Source organism: Culex quinquefasciatus, chromosome 2 (genome assembly GCF_015732765.1).
Source record: "Culex quinquefasciatus strain JHB chromosome 2, VPISU_Cqui_1.0_pri_paternal, whole genome shotgun sequence".
Lineage (NCBI taxonomy): Eukaryota > Metazoa > Arthropoda > Insecta > Diptera > Culicidae > Culex > Culex quinquefasciatus.
In genome coordinates, this window is record NC_051862.1 from 38281732 (window position 1) to 38299446 (window position 17715).

General features: G+C 40.6%; 1 protein-coding gene across 1 annotated transcript in view; it reads left to right on the forward strand.

Moving 5' to 3' along the window:
* The window catches only part of LOC6037804 (retinal-specific phospholipid-transporting ATPase ABCA4), a 31516-nt gene that overhangs the window by 13627 nt on the left and 174 nt on the right, over window positions 1-17715 (forward strand). The window contains 14 exon segments of the mRNA XM_038258405.1: window positions 6074-6652; window positions 11179-11910; window positions 11972-13005; window positions 13064-13514; window positions 13575-13773; window positions 13828-14011; window positions 14075-14558; window positions 14616-14831; window positions 14885-15645; window positions 15701-15798; window positions 15801-15880; window positions 15937-16854; window positions 16906-17301; window positions 17372-17656. Of these exon segments, the coding sequence (XP_038114333.1) occupies window positions 6572-6652; window positions 11179-11910; window positions 11972-13005; window positions 13064-13514; window positions 13575-13773; window positions 13828-14011; window positions 14075-14558; window positions 14616-14831; window positions 14885-15645; window positions 15701-15798; window positions 15801-15880; window positions 15937-16854; window positions 16906-17301; window positions 17372-17656 (5919 nt within the window). The 5' untranslated portion in view covers window positions 6074-6571.

Consider the following 17715-nt stretch of genomic DNA (forward strand, 5'->3'; position numbering starts at 1 on the left):
ACAACAATGGCTGTACACAAGTGTCATCTATTTTTTAGATCCAGCTTCCAAAAAGTACATCGATATCACTTAAGTGGCCATATCTCGAGACAGGGTTGCCAGATCTTCAATGTTTTGGACTCGTTGGAAAAGTTTTTTGATAACCTAACCAACGTCGGGTCGGATAGTGGACCCGGACATAGTTTACATACATTTAAGTGAGATCCGGCTTCAAAAAAGTACATCAATATCAATTAAGTGGCCATATCTCGAGACAGGGTTGCCAGATCTTCAATGTTTTGTACTCATTGGAAAGGCCTTTCAATTGTCTAACCAACGATGGGTCGGATAGTGGAGCCGGACATAGTTTACATACATTTAAGTGAGATCCGGCTTCAAAAAAGTACATCAATATCAATTAAGTGGCCATATCTCGAGACAGGGTTGCCAGATCTTCAATGTTTTAGACTCGTTGGAAAGGTCTTTTGATAATCTATCCAACGATGGGTCGGATGATGGACCCGGACATAGTTTACATACATTTAAGTGAGATCCGGCTTCAAAAAAGTACATAAATATCACTTAAGTGGCCATATCTCGAGACAGGGTTGCCAGATCTTCAATGTTTTGGACTCGTTGGAAAGGTCTTTTGATAACCTAACCAACGATGGGTCGGATGATGGACCCGGACATAGTTTACATACATTTAAGTGAGATCCAAATATATGTGAAAACACATTTTTATACATAACTTTTGAACTACTTATCGAAACTTCAATCTGTATAAAACTCGATCTATGGGACCCTAAACCAAGTCGAATGCAACAAGTTCGGGTCAAATCGGTTCAGCCAGTGCCGAGAAACATGAGCTAGTTTGTTGGTCACATACATACATACACACACACATACACACACATACACACACACACACAGACATTTGTTCAGTTTTCGATTCTGAGTCGATATGTATACATGAAGGTTAGAGCGTCCAATTTCCCGGGGTTACCAATTTCCCGGGAAACGGGAAATTTTCAACCAATTTCCCGGAAAATCCCGGGAATTCCCGGGAAATTTTAATATTATTGAAGATTGCTCTAATCTTAGTTCTGAATCATATTTTGCACCAAAATTGAATAGAACAGCGACTTTAATGGTTAAAATAAGTGTATAGATCAACTAATAGCTTGACTGCATGTAAAAATTCATACAACTATAAGAAAATGTATATTTTTCTAATTGTTTAAGCTCAAATCGTACAATAAATCAAAAAAATGATCTCTTGTATTTTTGTTGAAAAGTATTTTTTCATCAAAGTGTTTGCACAGTAAGTAAAATGAATCCGTAATCCGCAATCTTAAATTTCTTTAAAACTTGCCTCTGTGACCAGTTTGAGAAAGTATGGTTTGACACATTAAGTTGAAACGAATAAAATCATTCAGAAATTATTTTTTTCATAACAAATAACTTCTCTAAACCAAGTTAAGTTTTTCCTTAAAAATCTAACTTCTCGTGTTTGTTTAACTTCAAACAACTCAATGTTTTCAAATATTTGGGGCAAGTTATTCAACCATGTTTGCATTTTTCGGGCACCTCTTAAACAATAAAAAGTTAATCTTCTAACATCCATTGTTGCACCAGTGCTTCATAATTCTTTTACTTTAAATTGATTTTTTTAACGAATTGAAGTAATTCTTCTTGCAAAAACATATTTGAAGTATTTAATGAAACCAATTCAATTTTCATCTAATTTAATCATGGTAAACAAAAACGTAAATTATTCGTATTCTATATTCTGTATCCAATTATTCTTCAAAAAGCTTACTTGAATTGTAAAAGTTTATTTCCATTGAGCTAGGTCTATTACCAGTTGCTTCAGAAACCAATATTATCAGAAATAAATCTTGATATTAAATTAAGTTTCTCCATTTTTTCTAGAACATTTTTCATAAAAATATACCAAAAATATTAAGAAAATGTATACTTCCGCTTGAATTTCGGGAATTCCCGGGAAATTTATTAATTTCCCGGGAAACGGGAAATATTTTTTTACGGGAAATCCCGGGAATTCCCGGGATTTTTTTTCCCGGGACGGGAAATTGGACGCTCTAATGAAGGTGGGTCTACGACGTTTTTATACGAAGTTCATTTTTAGAGCAGGATTATAGCCTTACCTCAGTGAGGAAGGCAAAATACTAACATTTTAAAAGAGCGTAATATTGAATGTTTGACCGAAATCTGAGAGAACTGCTCTATATTCTCTGAAATGCAGCACTCGTAAAATGATAGTTTTTTCTATCACTCATTTACAATATCATTCAGTTTTTTAAAAATTTTGATTTTTGAGCCCACAGATCATGCAACTTAAGGAAAAACTTTTTTTCATGAATTCGTTGAAGTTTTGCAATATTTTAGTACAAGCAAATCTGTTATAATGTATTAAGCATTTTGTGATACTTGTTCCGAAAACATTTTGAATCATATGCTTGAAATTTGAAACTCTAGTTTTCTTGACCAGGGCCGAGGGACAGAACATCAAATACAATGTACAATCCTAATTGAACTTATTTGAAAAGATTTTTTGTTGGATGCGTTTTCATTATGGAAATCAGTTTAAAATAACATTACATTTAAGTAAGGACACTACGCAAATATGGAGTGATATTTTTTATTAAAACCTATGCTTATAAAATTACCGAGGTTTGGTTGAAAGTTGAAAGTGTGTCCGAATGGTACTTTAACGCAAATTTAAAAATATTATTTGACAATTTCCTAGTTGATCCATCATTCATGTAAACTTTCCCAAAAGAGTAAACTCGACATCGAGTCTTCGGATCGAGCCCACTTTTTCTCGCTCATGATCTCAAACGGAATCGACATCTACGTCATTATCACTGCAACCATTAATTTATGCTCTCGTTACGCGTCACACCTGGCTGTAGCGAGACCTACTTTCAGCTCATCGCCAATTTCATTCACAGGACCGCCCAGGTTTAAATCCTCAATCAATCTCTGGCAAACTGATGCAATCTCGCACTACAGCCCAGACGCCTCGCAAAAGTTTAATCAGCATTTCACACAGCTGCTTGGTACAACCGGCTCGGATTCTGTACTGGAGACGGGCTGATAGTGATCTTCCTCGTGCGCGCTCATCAACATCCGTGTGTAGTACGATTCCGTCGTGATAGTCGACGGGGTCCGTAGTAAACATCTTACTAGCTACTTATCTCCCCGGCGCTCATTTCCTGAGTCGTGACGACGTTCTGTTGAAAAATACTTTCAAATGTTTATTCTAGGGGACATTCTTCTGCTGAAGTTCTCATGGAATTATCCCCCAGCAGTGCAAAAAGCAACTGCACGTATCTTCATCGCGTGTCGTACAGGTATTCAGCGATGATCACATGAGCGCGGTGCCCAGCCACAGCCCTTTCCGAAGCCACCGCCAAGTCTCGGCTACTAAATAGCAATTGCGAATGCTAATAGTGCAATAAGGCATTTTTCCCTCGCTGGCTGGTCTAGCAGCAGCTGATGCCGGTTAGTAGGTACCTACAACAACACATGTCGACGAGATCGTGCTATCTTGTCAAACGTCGCTTTTTTACGTTTCTAGCAAAAAAAAAACGATTTTAAAGTTTGAGGAGTAGTAGACATACTCGCAAATCGTAACAGGTACAGGCTGGCCAATCGTCGCAGGTTAGTGACAAGACAAAAGCACGTGCGACAAGATAGCACGACCACGACGAGCTGATTCTCCGGCAACACTTGCCGGTGGCCCGCCGCAGCCCAGGTTTGTTGAATATTAAACAAGCGACGAACACGGCACTATTACGGTCAGTTTCATCGCAAAAGTGGTTACGATTGCGATGGACCCAGATTCATTGGAGCGGGTGAGTGGAAAACAACTTTAGTGGGTGGATGATTGATTAAAGCCATTTGGGAAAACTGGACAGCAGTTTGAAAATAAATATTATTTTTTGGTTTTCAAGTCTTGTCGCACCCGCCATTTTGACGTTCCGAAAAAATCGCGTTTTAATGTTTGACCTTGAATAAACAAAAACTAGAGCACGCGATGTAAACGATAACAAACACGTTTTGTTTGACTGGCCATTATGTGCATTGTCCCGAAGTTTGGTTGAAGTTGGTTGCTGGAGTCCCGAGTTATAATTACAAATGTTTACGGTAGTCTAACTTTTACGTGCGTCAAACGCGTTATGACCTAGAATCCATTTGGCCAGTTGTCGCACTTACATCAATTTTCAGGGAGTGACAAGCACGACAGGATTAAAACTTCTTTTATATGTAGAGTGACAACAATGGACGGAGTTTTTTCGGTTTTTATTGAATATCTCAGGATTGAAATCGAATTTTGGAAATCTGTGAAGAGCAAAAGGTGAGGCATTGTGAGTTGCACAAAATGACGTTCTTAACTCAATTTGGCGCAAAATGCACGTGCGACAAGTTAGCACGACGGCGACGAAGTGTTTTAAACTGCCCAAAATTGAAGATTCGGCTATTGTTCCAAATTCCAATAGTATTCCGAGAAAAAATCATTTTTGTATTCTTCTGGGAGCTATTAGACTATGGTTAAGAAACAAACAAACTCGCACTTTTTTGTATTTGACAGTTTGCCAAACTTGCAAACTTGTTTGCGGCAAACTCGCGAACAAAGTCAAATCGACGACAACATTTCAAAAGACATCATGTACATTTTGACACTTTCTGGGTTATTGCATATTCTGAAAGTGCTCCCAATAAGCTACCTCTCCACCAAAAATGAGCAAAAGTTACTTCAATAAAGCCTATTTAATAATGATTTTAAATAAAGTAACATAAACAAAATCTCTGGCATCAGCAATACTTGTTTATATAGCCCTGTCAATCTGTCAAAAAAAAGGCTACATGAACCTCGTGACGAAAAAAAGCAACATGAAAAAAGCGCCATGTACATTTACCGACGAAAAACGAATCATAACAAAGCGCCCCCCTCAATGACAGCAGGGTGATATAAACGTTGGTAATTTTAAAAGAAGTTATGTTTGTTTTTCTTAAATAAAATGACGGAAATAGTGTTTTTTTTGAATATGATGATCAAGTATGAATAAAAGCAACGTTTTTCATCGTTTGTTATCATTAGAACATCGTCTTTTGCCTTTATATTAAAATGGGAATTGAAGAATGATGCTCAACATTCAAATGCGTTTATCTCAAAACGCATGGTTAGTACATGATGCTTTTTGAAATGTTGGCATCGAAATGTATGTATGCTGACAATTCGAAAAACAAATGCAAGCAAACAAACAGAGCAGGGAATCTTCCAAACTGTCAAACAGTTTGTTTATAGCGAGTTTTTTTGTTTGTTTGTCGTAGTCTAATGCTTCCTTTACCACCTTTCTTCGCCACGGCAATTTTCAAGGGAAATGGGATATGAGCCGTTTGGTTTTTCGCATCGGCAGCCAAAACCAAACAACATTTCAGTGAAATTCAAGTTTTAGAAGAAGCGTTGGAACACATCCTCTACCACCTGGAGCGAAAATCATTTTGTAGTTATGCCTTGAAATACTTGAACTAAATCTTGTTAACTTGTCTGGAAGTCAATCCTAGTGATTTCAATGCTAGCGTGCGATATAAGCTACGAACCTTTCTTTAATCTACACTTTTTTTCATTCAGTCATTTGAGCAAATGCAAAACATGCGTTCGTTGGAAAATTTAACCTATTTTGAAGGATATGATCAGTTTTGGAGTAGTTCGATAGTGGTTTTGAGGTTTTTTTCTGCTAATTGAAAACAGGATATTTCGGATTTTTGAAGTTACTTACTTCACATGCCTCAAAGGTGGAGTTTAAAAATATTTGAAAGTTTGTAAAAGTTGGGTTTAGAAGCGTCAAACCATGTAGAATAAAAATCAGAATATCCGTTTTGCAGAGAATGAGTCTAACCATTTTTCCAGCCATAAAGCTAATAATTGCTCCTCTCACCAAATTTAATCTCATACTCCTTCCAACTACATCGGAGGCACCGATGATCGCCATAATTTTCGCGTCTATTCTATTCAAATTCACACCAAAATGTGTTCTTTATTTGTTTCCACTCTTTCAAGGTCACTGCCAAAACCCGCGCAAAACCACCAAAACCCAAACAAACAACGCAGCAGCAGCAGCCGTAGTCGGATAGACAACATGTGCCGCATTCCAGCAGTGTGATGGTGTTCAGTAGCAGCAGAGGAAGTGGCATCAGCAGCAGCAGCAGTGATGATAGTCTGGTCGTGCCAAATGCAGTCAAGTTTAGATTTCAAGAAATTAGGTGATAATTATCAGGTTAAGCTACGCAACTGTGATAGTCGAGGCGAACCTCGGGCTCAATTTTGGACAGTTTTGTGTAAATGGGTGTAGTTTTACGGTGAACAGTGTACAGAGCAGGCCTAAAGCCAACAAAAAAAACGTGAAACTAGTGACTTTGAGTTGTAGTTAGTTTAGGGTGTAAACCACGACAGTCAGCGAAACGCCGCAGAGGTTGGCGACCACTTTCGCCTTCATTACGACACACCTTCGGCAGTGCGACCCCAGCGACCGCCGGTTGGGGGTCCGGAGAAAGCACCATGAAGCTATCGAAGCATGTCGACTGGCTGCAGATACGGGCTCTGCTCAGAAAGGACTACCTGGCACGGATACGGCAACCGGTAAGCAAAATTAAAACTTTTATGGGCCAATAAAAACTATTGCCGGTGGGGGAGATTTTGTCAAACTTGTCACAGTAAGCACTAATCGAGTTTAAAACTTTAAAGCCAAACGCCACAGCAAATAAAGTCAGAGGTATAAAACAGCCACTTGGTGACTGATAACCGTTACTCTAGTCCGGGTTGTTTTTGTTTTGAACTCTGTACGGTAGCGATAACCCCCGTCTAGCACGTGATACTATGCTACGCAAAAATAGTGAGCGTAATGTTGACCTACATCAAACCGCTTTGTAGGCTTGCACTAATCATGTATTAAAATAGAAGATGACTGACTTGTTGTTTTTAATTGGGATTAATTGTCAGTAGACCAAACAATCTTAACCATTTTTGTGGGTCAGTTTTAGAAACGTTGATAATGATAATGTCAAATCCAAATTATAACCTTGATTGTTCCAATTTGTCTGGATTTTTTTTTCTCGTGTGCACATGTAACATTACATGTTTTATGTTTTTTTTCTTATTATTATTATGTTAAGTATTTTTTATGCAATCTTCTTCCTTAGCGTTTTTTTGCATTTTTTTTTGTTTGTTTAGTATGATTGCTGATAAATAGTCAAGCTTTTTCAAAAGTTAATGCAAATAATAGTCCTAATAACAACACATTCCCCAAGCCTAAGGAAATTTTAGTCAAATACACAACCAACAAAGAATATTTTTCTTAAATTCTAATGAGGATTAAAACAACAAGTGAACGCAGTTAACTCAGCTCAAAAAGGTATATTGAAGTGTTGACAAACTGCCTGTTTTACTGAGCTTATCGGTTGTGTCGAAATCTTCCGAACGGAACAAATGCGATTCAGTGTGTTGAAAAATACAGAGGTATTATTGTTTGACAGGTAAAAAGTTGTTATTTTTTCTGAATATATCGAGCACAAATCAATCTGACGTAGAAGAAAAAAATAAAAACATTGTGAATTAAATATTAATTTTTGCAATAAAGACTATTGCCAGTTTCGATTTATTATCGTTGCCTATTGATCCTCTTTTTAAAAGAGCAAAAAGTATCCATAATATATTAACCTTTAAAATATAATTAATGAAAAGTAACCAAGTTCAACAATATTGAAGGTGCTTAGCACATTTTTACAGCAAGACTACAGATTTAATTACCAAATAACTACATTTTTCAATGAAAATGTACATAAACCAAGTAGGGTGCCAAGACAAAATAAAAATTTTGGATAATTTTAAGAGATACCTTATTTTTAACATATTCGATGTATAAAACAAAAATCTTTCTCTGATTCGCGTCTATTATACCTATTTTACATTTTATTTCTCGTTTCAAATCAAAATAAAAAAAAATCCAATTCAAAACAATATCAAACAGTCTTCTCTTGGCAATATGATGAAAATAAGCTGATTTTTTGTATAGGCTTTTAAACATTTTAAAAGATTTGCATGGTCCAATAGAAATATTCTTAATAGTTTTTGTCTCTCCAATCAAAAATTACACTTAAAATCAAGAAGTTTAGAATAAAACCGATTTGAACTTCTTATTTCTTAAGTAATTCTACAATTTCTGATAATATGATATCATTTAGTAATTTTAAAAAAAAATCTGATCGATAAAGATATAGAGCAATTCTCTACGAAATCGGTATTTTTTTAAGAATTTTAATTTTTGTATTTTTTAATCCGGCTGAAATTTTTTTGGTGCCATCATTAGTTTGTCCATATAATGTTCCATACAAAATTGGCAGCTGTCCATACAAAAATTATGTATGAAATTCAAAAATCTGTATCTTTTGAAGGAATTTTTTGATCGATTTGGTGACTTCGGCAAAGTTGTAGGCATGGATAAGGACTACACTGAAAAAAATGATACACGGTTAAAAAAATATTTTTCATTTAACTTTTTGTCACTTAAACCTGATTTGCAAAAAACACTATTTTTATTTATTTTTTTAGGGGACATCAATAGCCAACTTTTCTGAAATTTCCAGGTTGTGCAAACATTGAATATTACGCCCTTTTGAAATGTTAATCTTGATTTAAAAATTTTGAAAATGCTGTTTTCGAAGAGATCGGAAAATTTCACGAATGTTTCATATTTTAACATTGAAAATCGGCCATTAGACTGAGATGTCTACATTAGAAAATGGTGGGCTGTTTGGGTGAGACTTAGGAAAACATCAATTTTCCTGTTTTTAATCACTTGCATGACATGATCTCAGCAACTAAGGGTCGCTTTTCAAACATATTTTTTTAGTTGCGTATTTCAATCAAAAGAGCATTTTAAGTTTTCATTTGACCTTTTTAAATGTTAGGCTAAATATTTGAAACTCTTAACTTTTTTTTCCTTAAAAGCCTGTCTAATACCCTTTCGTTTGCGCTCAAGACAGCTGAAATCGGTTGAAATGGTGCGGATTTATGATTTTCTGAAAAATGTGGTTTTTGCAAAAATCGACGAAAATTGTCATTTTTCGGCCCACCCTATCACGGCGTAGGTCACACCAATGATCAAAAAAAAATACGGGTCTAATTATTTTGGCCAAGAAAACCCTAGAAAAATGTTGAGCCCGATCGGAGAACTTTTTTTTCGAATCATGCTTTTTTCGTGGGAATTGCTGTATAGTTTGAGTCTCTTCTAATAGCTTACGTCTGGAGTTTTTTTTTTTTTGAAAGGTCCAATAAACCAAATTTTCAGTATTTGCTTCTTGGATGTTTTTTAATACCCCTGACTCAAGGCGGTTTCAAAAACACCCAAAAAACAAAAACTGAAAATTTGGTTTATTGGACCTTTTCAAAAAAAATGCAGACTTTAATTATTTAATTATATCTCTGATTGCTGCCTTCAACCACGGTGCTTGTAATAATGTTACTTTTACAAAATGTTAGCTATTATCCGACCATTAAAAAATAATTATTTAATTCTTCAAAATGTTTTTCATTCAATTTTCAAGTCAGTATCACGCGTTTCAATTGAAAACTAATATTTTTACATATGAAAAAGACTTGGATGAAATGTTTGTTAAATGTTGTCATTTTTAAGCATTTATTTACAAAAAATGTTAAATTTTACAGGTTTAACCACATTTTTCAAATTATACGAATTTCACGCTGTCCGCAAAATCGTTAAAATTCATATTCACCTTTTCAAATAAAAAAAAAAACTCAAGATTTGCAACTTGCACGAACCAAAACTTTTTTATATTTTTATTTATTAGGAACCAAAATTGTCTTTTTTTGCCTTCCTCACCTTAATGAGGAAATGCTATAAAACCACTCAAAAAATGAATCTCGTAGACCTACCTTCATGTATTCCTATCGACTCAGAATCAAATTCTGAACAAATGTCTGTGCGTGTGTCTGGATGTGAGCCCGTGCACCAAAAAAATATGCACTTGATTATCTCTGGACTGGCTGAAACGATTTGGACCATTTTGGCCTCATTTGATCCGTCTTGGGGTCCCATCAGACCCTAGTTAATATTAAGAATTTTAGAAAAGTACTTCAAAAGTTATGCTTAAAAAACGATTTTGGCTAATGTCCGGAAGATTGTAAAAAGGATGTTTTTGTCAGAAACCTCGTCTTGTTTTAAGTTTTTAAAACGGTATTTGAAAGACCTATCCAATAAGCCTAAGACATCGAAGATCTGACCACCCTATCAAAAGTTATTATCACTTGATTATTATTTATACACTTTTTAGAGGCCGGATCTCAGGTCATTCGATAAAAGTGATGACTGGGTCCATCATGCGACCCATCGTTAGTTAGAGAATTGAAAAACCTTTCAAATGAGCCTATAACATCGAAGTTCTGGCAATCCTATCGAATGTTACGGACACTTAAGTGTTATTTGTTAAAATTTTAGATGCCGGATCTCAAATATTTCGATGAAAATGACGACCGAGTCCGTTATACGACCAATCGTTGGATTCGTAATCAAAAGACCTATCCAACGCGTCCAAAAGATTAAAGTTCTGACGACTCTGTCGATAGTTATTAGTATATGAAGTTATATTTAGAGATCATTTTTAGGCTGAATATTTTTATTTTACCAAAAAACTATATTAAAGTAAGGAAGGCATCAACCACCTAACGGTGGATTTAGTAACGTTTTTTATTTCAAGATTTGTTCTTAGATTGATGCAAAATGTTAAGTATAATTGAAACAACAACTTTGCAAAATAATCCATTCTAAAATAAATTTACTGACCCAAATCCAAAGTTATTTGAAAAAATGTTTCAAAACATGCTAACACAAACTCATTATTTTAAAAGAAATTTTGTAAAGATAAATCGAAAAATTTGTTGGCAACTATTTTTACTATTTTTGTTTGCAGTTATCCCTATTTACTTTCATATGTTTCCAAGGTGAGATTTTCATAGGAATTTTAATGTTCCGTCATCAGAGGTGACATTGGATCTGGGGGGTGAGATTGGGTCATACAAAAATGCTTAAATTTATCTATAATATTTTAAATTTTAACCGTTATCTCTTCATCTACTGTCCCTATCCCCAGTGGATGACCATCGTCCAGTACGTGTGGCCCTGTCTGATCTTCCTCTCGCTGTACGTCCTCCGCAACCGCTTCCAAGCGAAACAGATCGGCGAGTGTCAGTTCCCGACGCGCCAACTCCAGAGCAACGGAATCCTCCCCTTTTTCCAGTCGTACGTGTGCACCATCGAGAACGACTGCAGCGATCCGAAAAAGTTCGAAGAGACTACGGACTTTGCGGTGGCACCAGTGACGCCGTTGCTGAACATTGTTCAGATCTTTCTGGACACACCGGCGTTGTACGATTCGGTGACTAAGCTGCCCAAGGATAAGAACTTTATCGGAACGGTTACCACGATCGTGACCAATGGGCGGTTTAAGGAGATCGAGGGAAACGCCGATAAGCTGGTCCGGATGGTACCGGAGATCCAGAAGATGGTCGGTGATGACTTCAACATTGAGAACTTGTTTGCCGACGATCGGACGTTTTCAAACTCGGGCAAGATCTTGTGCGGCAAGCCGTTTCCACGGAGTGATAATATTCGGTTCATTAACAACGTGCTGTACTCGCATGACTTTAATGGAGCCGATCCGGATGAGATAGCGGTAATGCCAACAGCTTACTGCAAGCAGCTGTATCGGGATGTGACGAACACGAACAACGGCAAGATCACCTGGAAGCAGCTGAAGCCGATTCTGCAGGGGAAGATTCTGTACGGACCGCCAAGTGAACGCAACGATGAGATCATCAAGTTTGTAAGATAAACTAAATTTGAATTTGAAGTTTGTTAAATCAACTAAATCTGGATCATTTTAGGCCAACCAAACCTTCGTAGACATGGGACGCCTGCGGGACTTCTTCAAGGCGCTCAACACAACGGTTCGTCTACTACACACGGATGCATCATTCCGGGACAGCTTCGAGGGGCTGATCGAGCTGGCCAAATCTCCGCTGGTGCAGATGATCGCCGGTGGTAACGTCAACATCGACCTGATCGAGTCCATGCTGAACGGGATTCTGAACGACGAAACCGTTGCGAAGACTCTGGAAACGATCGCCAGCATCTTTGAGTGTTTCTCATCCGATCGGTTCATTGCCGTGCCATCGGAAGCCGCGTTGGAAGATGAGGCGTTTAAGCTGAACCAAAAGAAGCTGTTTTTCGCTGGGTTGGTGTTTGAAAACTCGACGACGCCCGGGGAGATTCCGTACAAGATTCGGATGCGCACGGACGATACTCCGGTGACGGTAGAGAATCGGAATCGGTTCTGGTTCCCTGGTCCGGAGGCTAGCTTCGAGCTGGACATGAGGTATCATCGGGGGTTCGTCGAAATTCAGCACGCTGTAGATGTTGGGATTATCAAGTTTATGAAGCAAGAGAAGTCTAAGGAGGAAAAGGTAGCTGTTCAGGATACGCCTAATAGCTCGGGTTTGGGGTTAGGTTTTGGAGACGATTTCGGTAGCAGTGAAGATGAGGAGGAGGAAGATGAAACAACAACAGCAGCGGGCAGCACTACCGAGAATCTGGACTCGTTGTACTCGGATTTGAGCAAGAAAATCAACATATCTTCATCGGATCTTAACCGGTTTAGTAACAAGTCATCCCTGGATGACTATCTGGACTTTAAGGATGACGAGGAGGAGATTGAGTTGGACGAAGAAGATCCGCTTACTCTTAATAGTACCTCAACGACATCGGCCCCAAGTCGTCGCAAACGTGCCCCGCAGTTTAGTTTGCTGGATCTGTTCCTGGGTGGGGGATCCAAGAAGAAGACTGATGAAGTAACGTACAACGTGGCCAAAGAGAAATTCTACACTAAGCAGTTCCCATATCCGGCGTACACCAGGGATGAGTAAGTCTCAAGTTTCTTAAAATCTTTGTCAAAGAGACTAATGTGTGATGATTTTCAGCTTCAAGAAGGGTCTTTACCTCGCCCAATCAATCCAGATGACCTTCTTTATCGCCCTGATCGTGCACGTGTCCTCGTCCGTTCGGCAGAAGATCTGGATGAAGGAGAGTGGCAACATCATGCTGATGCGATCGATGGGTCTCAAGTCCACCTCCGACTCCATCTCGTGGGCCATCACCACGCTGATCGAGCTGAGCATCGTGTTTGTGCTAGGGCTAGCGATCTTCTACAGTGGTGGCATCCTTCTACATTCCAGCCGGATCTTCCTGTTCGCCTATCAGCTGGTGTTTGGTCTCTGCCTGATTGCCTTTTGCTACATGTGTTCGATGTTCTTCCAATCGGCCAGCATTGGATCAGTTTCGACGGTGATTCTATTCCTGACCACATTCCTGCCTTATATTATAATCATATCCCTCGGAGCGACACTCAGCTTTGCGTCAAAGTTCTTTGCGGTAAATTCAAACTTATCTAATAAAATTTATGAAAAATAAACCAACTAATCGAATTTTCAGAGCTTGTCATTTTCGACCGCCTTTTGCTACGCTTGGCGGCACATCATGCGACTGGAGCTGCAACATCACAGCGCAAACTTTATGTCTGCCTTTGCCGGCTCGATCGAGGAGAATGATCTCAAGTTCGGGATTCTGATGATGCTGCTCGATGCAGTGATCTACTTCTTGGTCGGACTGATGTACGAAAAGCTGACACATGGTATGATCGTGAACTCTCCTGAATTCGAGAAATTAATAAAGATTGGGTTTTCAGAGGACACAACGTTCTACAATGTTAACAGAACTAAACTGGACAAGAGTATTGGAGCAGAACTGCTGAACGTAGATGTGATCTACGAAAACAACAAGAAAGCGCTGGATAATGTTTCGATAACATTTAAGCGGGATGAAGTTACCTGTCTGCTGGGAAGAAACGGGGCTGGAAAAAGTACAATTATGTGAGTATTTGAGTATCAACAAGATCACAAGAATGCTCAAGATTTTTATTGAATTTCCCGCAGCAAACTTCTCACTGGTCAGATCCTACCGGTGGTCGGGGACGTTCACCTTCCCCTGGACTACGATCTGATCTCCGGCTTGCGGAACAACGCCGAACGCATCGGTCTCTGCTCGCAAAACGACATCCTAATCCCCAACCTTACCGCTAAGGAGCATCTGCAGCTGTACGCGCGCATCAAGCTGACCAAGGGCTTCGAAACCGAGGTGCAGCGCACGCTGGATAACCTCAAAATGGGCAAATACAAGCACTACCGAGCGTCGGAGCTTTCCGGTGGGTTCAAGCGACGGCTTTGCATCGCGATCGCGTTTTTGGGATCACCGAACTTGGTGATCTTGGACGAGCCGTGCAGCAGCGTTGATACCAAGGCACGCAAGTACATATGGGAGCTGATCCAGACTCTGCGGAAAGATCGAGCGGTCATCCTGGCTACGCACCACTTGGACGAGGCGGAATCGTTGAGCGACAAGGTGGTCGTGCTGGAGAATGTAAGAAATCATATTGGTCCCTCTGTTCAGACAATTGAAACTTTTTTCTTTTTTTAGGGTAAAGCAATTCTAGAAGAAAGCCACGAGGAGTTGAAGAATCGATTCACAAACACGCTGTACATCGACATGACCTTGAAGAGTCTAACGGAAGGTGATCGCTCTAGCATAATATCTGAACTTAACAAAAATTTAGATCAGCAGGCCAACCTGCGGTACGGAGTGTCCAAGCTACCGAAGAACAAGCTACAGTACAAGCTCACCTACACGGAGCAAATTCTCTGGATATTGAGTAGGTCCTCCTCAAAAAAACCAACATCAGCGATCACTAACCATTCCTTTTCAGCTTGCAATCCCTGTTCGACCAGCTGAACCAATTCCAGGACAAAAAGCTAATCCTCAGCTACGACATCAAGAACGAGAACCTGATGAACATCTTCAGCGTCGTTAACTCCAGCGAAATCCCTCGAGAAGAGATCGGAGAACCCGACATCGTGTCCGCCAACGGGCACCACGACTCCAAGCCAACCAAATATACTCCGTCCACATTCCAAATCTTGTCCAGCTTGTTCAAGAAGCGATTCCTGCACTTCCGTCGCAACTACCGTCTCCTCATCTGTATCCTCGTTCTGCCGGCGTTGTTCGAAATCATCGCCATGTTCTTCATGACCATCCGACCACCGGGTGAGTACGACAAGATCCTCGAATTCTCGCCAGACTTGTATCGAGGAGCAGCGGAATTCTACACCCGACTTGGCAACGGCACGGACTTCCAGCGGGAGGCGACCTCGAGTATTCTGGATCGCTGTCCCGAAGCAGACTGTTACCTGTTCAACTCCTCGGAAGAGGCCTTCAATTGGCTGCTACAAACCAACGATCAATTCAGCGAACGCCGGTACGGTGGGCTAACGTCACGCAAGGAGAAACACTTCATCTGGTACAACAACAAAGGCTACCACTCGATGCCGATCTGGTTGAACATGCTGGACTCTGCGTTGCTGAAGGCCGAGCTGGAGAACGGTAGCTACAGCATTCGGACCATCAACCATCCGCTGAAGATCGAGCAGGATGAGTTGACGTTGTCTTCCATGTAAGTTGAGATGATCTGATGGGAAAGAGATTCCGTACTTACCGATTTCCCGTAGCCTTCAACAGGTCGCCGATGCCGGTATTTCTCTGATCCTGTTGCTGGCGTTCAGTTTGGTCGTGGCCGGCGCTTCCGTGTACATTGTCAACGAACGAGTCAGGGTGAAAAGCGGCAGCAGCGTTTGGCTGGCATCAAGTTCAAGCACTATTGGGGTGTCACGTACCTGTGGGATGCCATGGTAGGGTCTGTTTGAGATTCGCTTGAGAACACGGTATTAACATGTACTTTTTGTAGATCTTCCTCGTTGCGATCGCCCTTGCCGTTATAGTCTTCAAGATATTCGCAATACCAGCCTACGTGGACAAGCAACAGCTTGGTGGAATTGTTCTGCTCCTGTTGTTCTATGGATTTGCCTCGATCCCAGCGATTCACCTCTTCGAGAAGCTGTTTAACGATGCCAGCTTCGCCAACATGTCCCTTTTCTGTTTGAACGTTATTACCGCTCTTGGAACGCTAACGATCATAATATTGTTTGATATTCTTGGTGAGTCCGAAACGTCAGAACATGTCCGTAACTTGCTGAACCGCGTGTTCCTCATCCTGCCACAACACGCCCTCGCCGACGGATTGATCGAGCTCTCCAAGAACTACATCCAAGCGGAGATCTTCAAGCGATACTACATCGATACGTACAAATCACCGATGGACATACTGGAACCCCATATTATCGGGCTGGTCTTTATGGGGGTGATCTTCATGATTCTAAACTGTGTGGTGGAGAAGAAAATCCTTCCAAAATTCTTTCTAGAGGTCGAAGAGGGCGAAGCTCCAGTGTACGAGCTGAAAACCGTCCACTCGGAAGAGATTATGACGAACGGCAATGGAAAGAAGAAGATCATAACAGCGGATCAGATTCTTTCTGTTGACCACCTGTCGAAACACTACCGACAAGGCGAGAACGTCGTAAGCGATGTCTCGTTCAAAATTCACTACGGCGAGTGCTTCGGATTGCTGGGAACGAACGGCGCCGGAAAGTCTACGATCTTCTCGATACTGTCCGGAGATCAGCTGCAAAGCAGCGGTAGCTACTGCTTCTTCACTACGGCTCATCTTTCGTACTGTCCTCAAAGTAGCTTCCTAGATCCGCTGCTAACCGTGGAAGAAGTGATCGAATTCTACGGCAAGCTGCGGAACGTGGAGAACATCGATAAGGTGAGATGACGTTATTTTTGCAAACCCCACGCTGAATCGTTTTTCTTTCAGCTGGTCTTTGAAACTCTCCGGGAATACCACCTGGAGCCGTACAAACGCATTTTGGTGAAGAACCTTAGCGGTGGTAACCGTCGGAAGCTGTGCGTAGCGGTGTCCTGCTTCGGTAACACCGATATCGTTCTCATGGACGAACCCACCAGCGACATGGATCCGGTGACGCGGGCCATCGTCTACCGTACCATCGAACGGCTAAACAGCCAAAACCGCTCGATCCTGCTTACGTCACACAGCATATCCGAGATCGACCACATCTGCCAGCGGATAGCGATCCTGAAGGACGGACGTCTGCTTACGGTGGACACGCCCGAGATTCTCACGCAGCGCTACGGTAACAACTACCTGATCACCATCTATCTGGAGGATAACCGCGAGGTGGATCTGGTGCGGGTAAGTTTGCGCTCTCATACAAGTTTCTTCGAGATCAACAATGCAACCCTACGCTTTCCCAACCCCACAGTCCATCAAGCGTGAGTTCAACGTCAGCCAGGAGCTGGTCCAGAACAAAAACTCGCTCCAGTTTGTAGCCAAGGTGCAGCCGACGGAGCGAGCTGTGCAAGCGCAGCAAACCACCGGTGTGGAGAAGCTACACAAAAAGAGCCAGGTTACGATCAACCTGAACAACAACACGATCGATTCTAGCCCGGCGTTGGCGAGTAGCATTAGTGCCCTAGTCGTTAAGCTGCACCAGTTTGCTCAAACCAACCGGTTACGGTACACGGTGGCGCGGTGTCTGCTGGATCAGGTAAAATCAACTGGAATTGCTGGATTCTCGAGAATCATAAACCAAGATTTTTTTCAAAC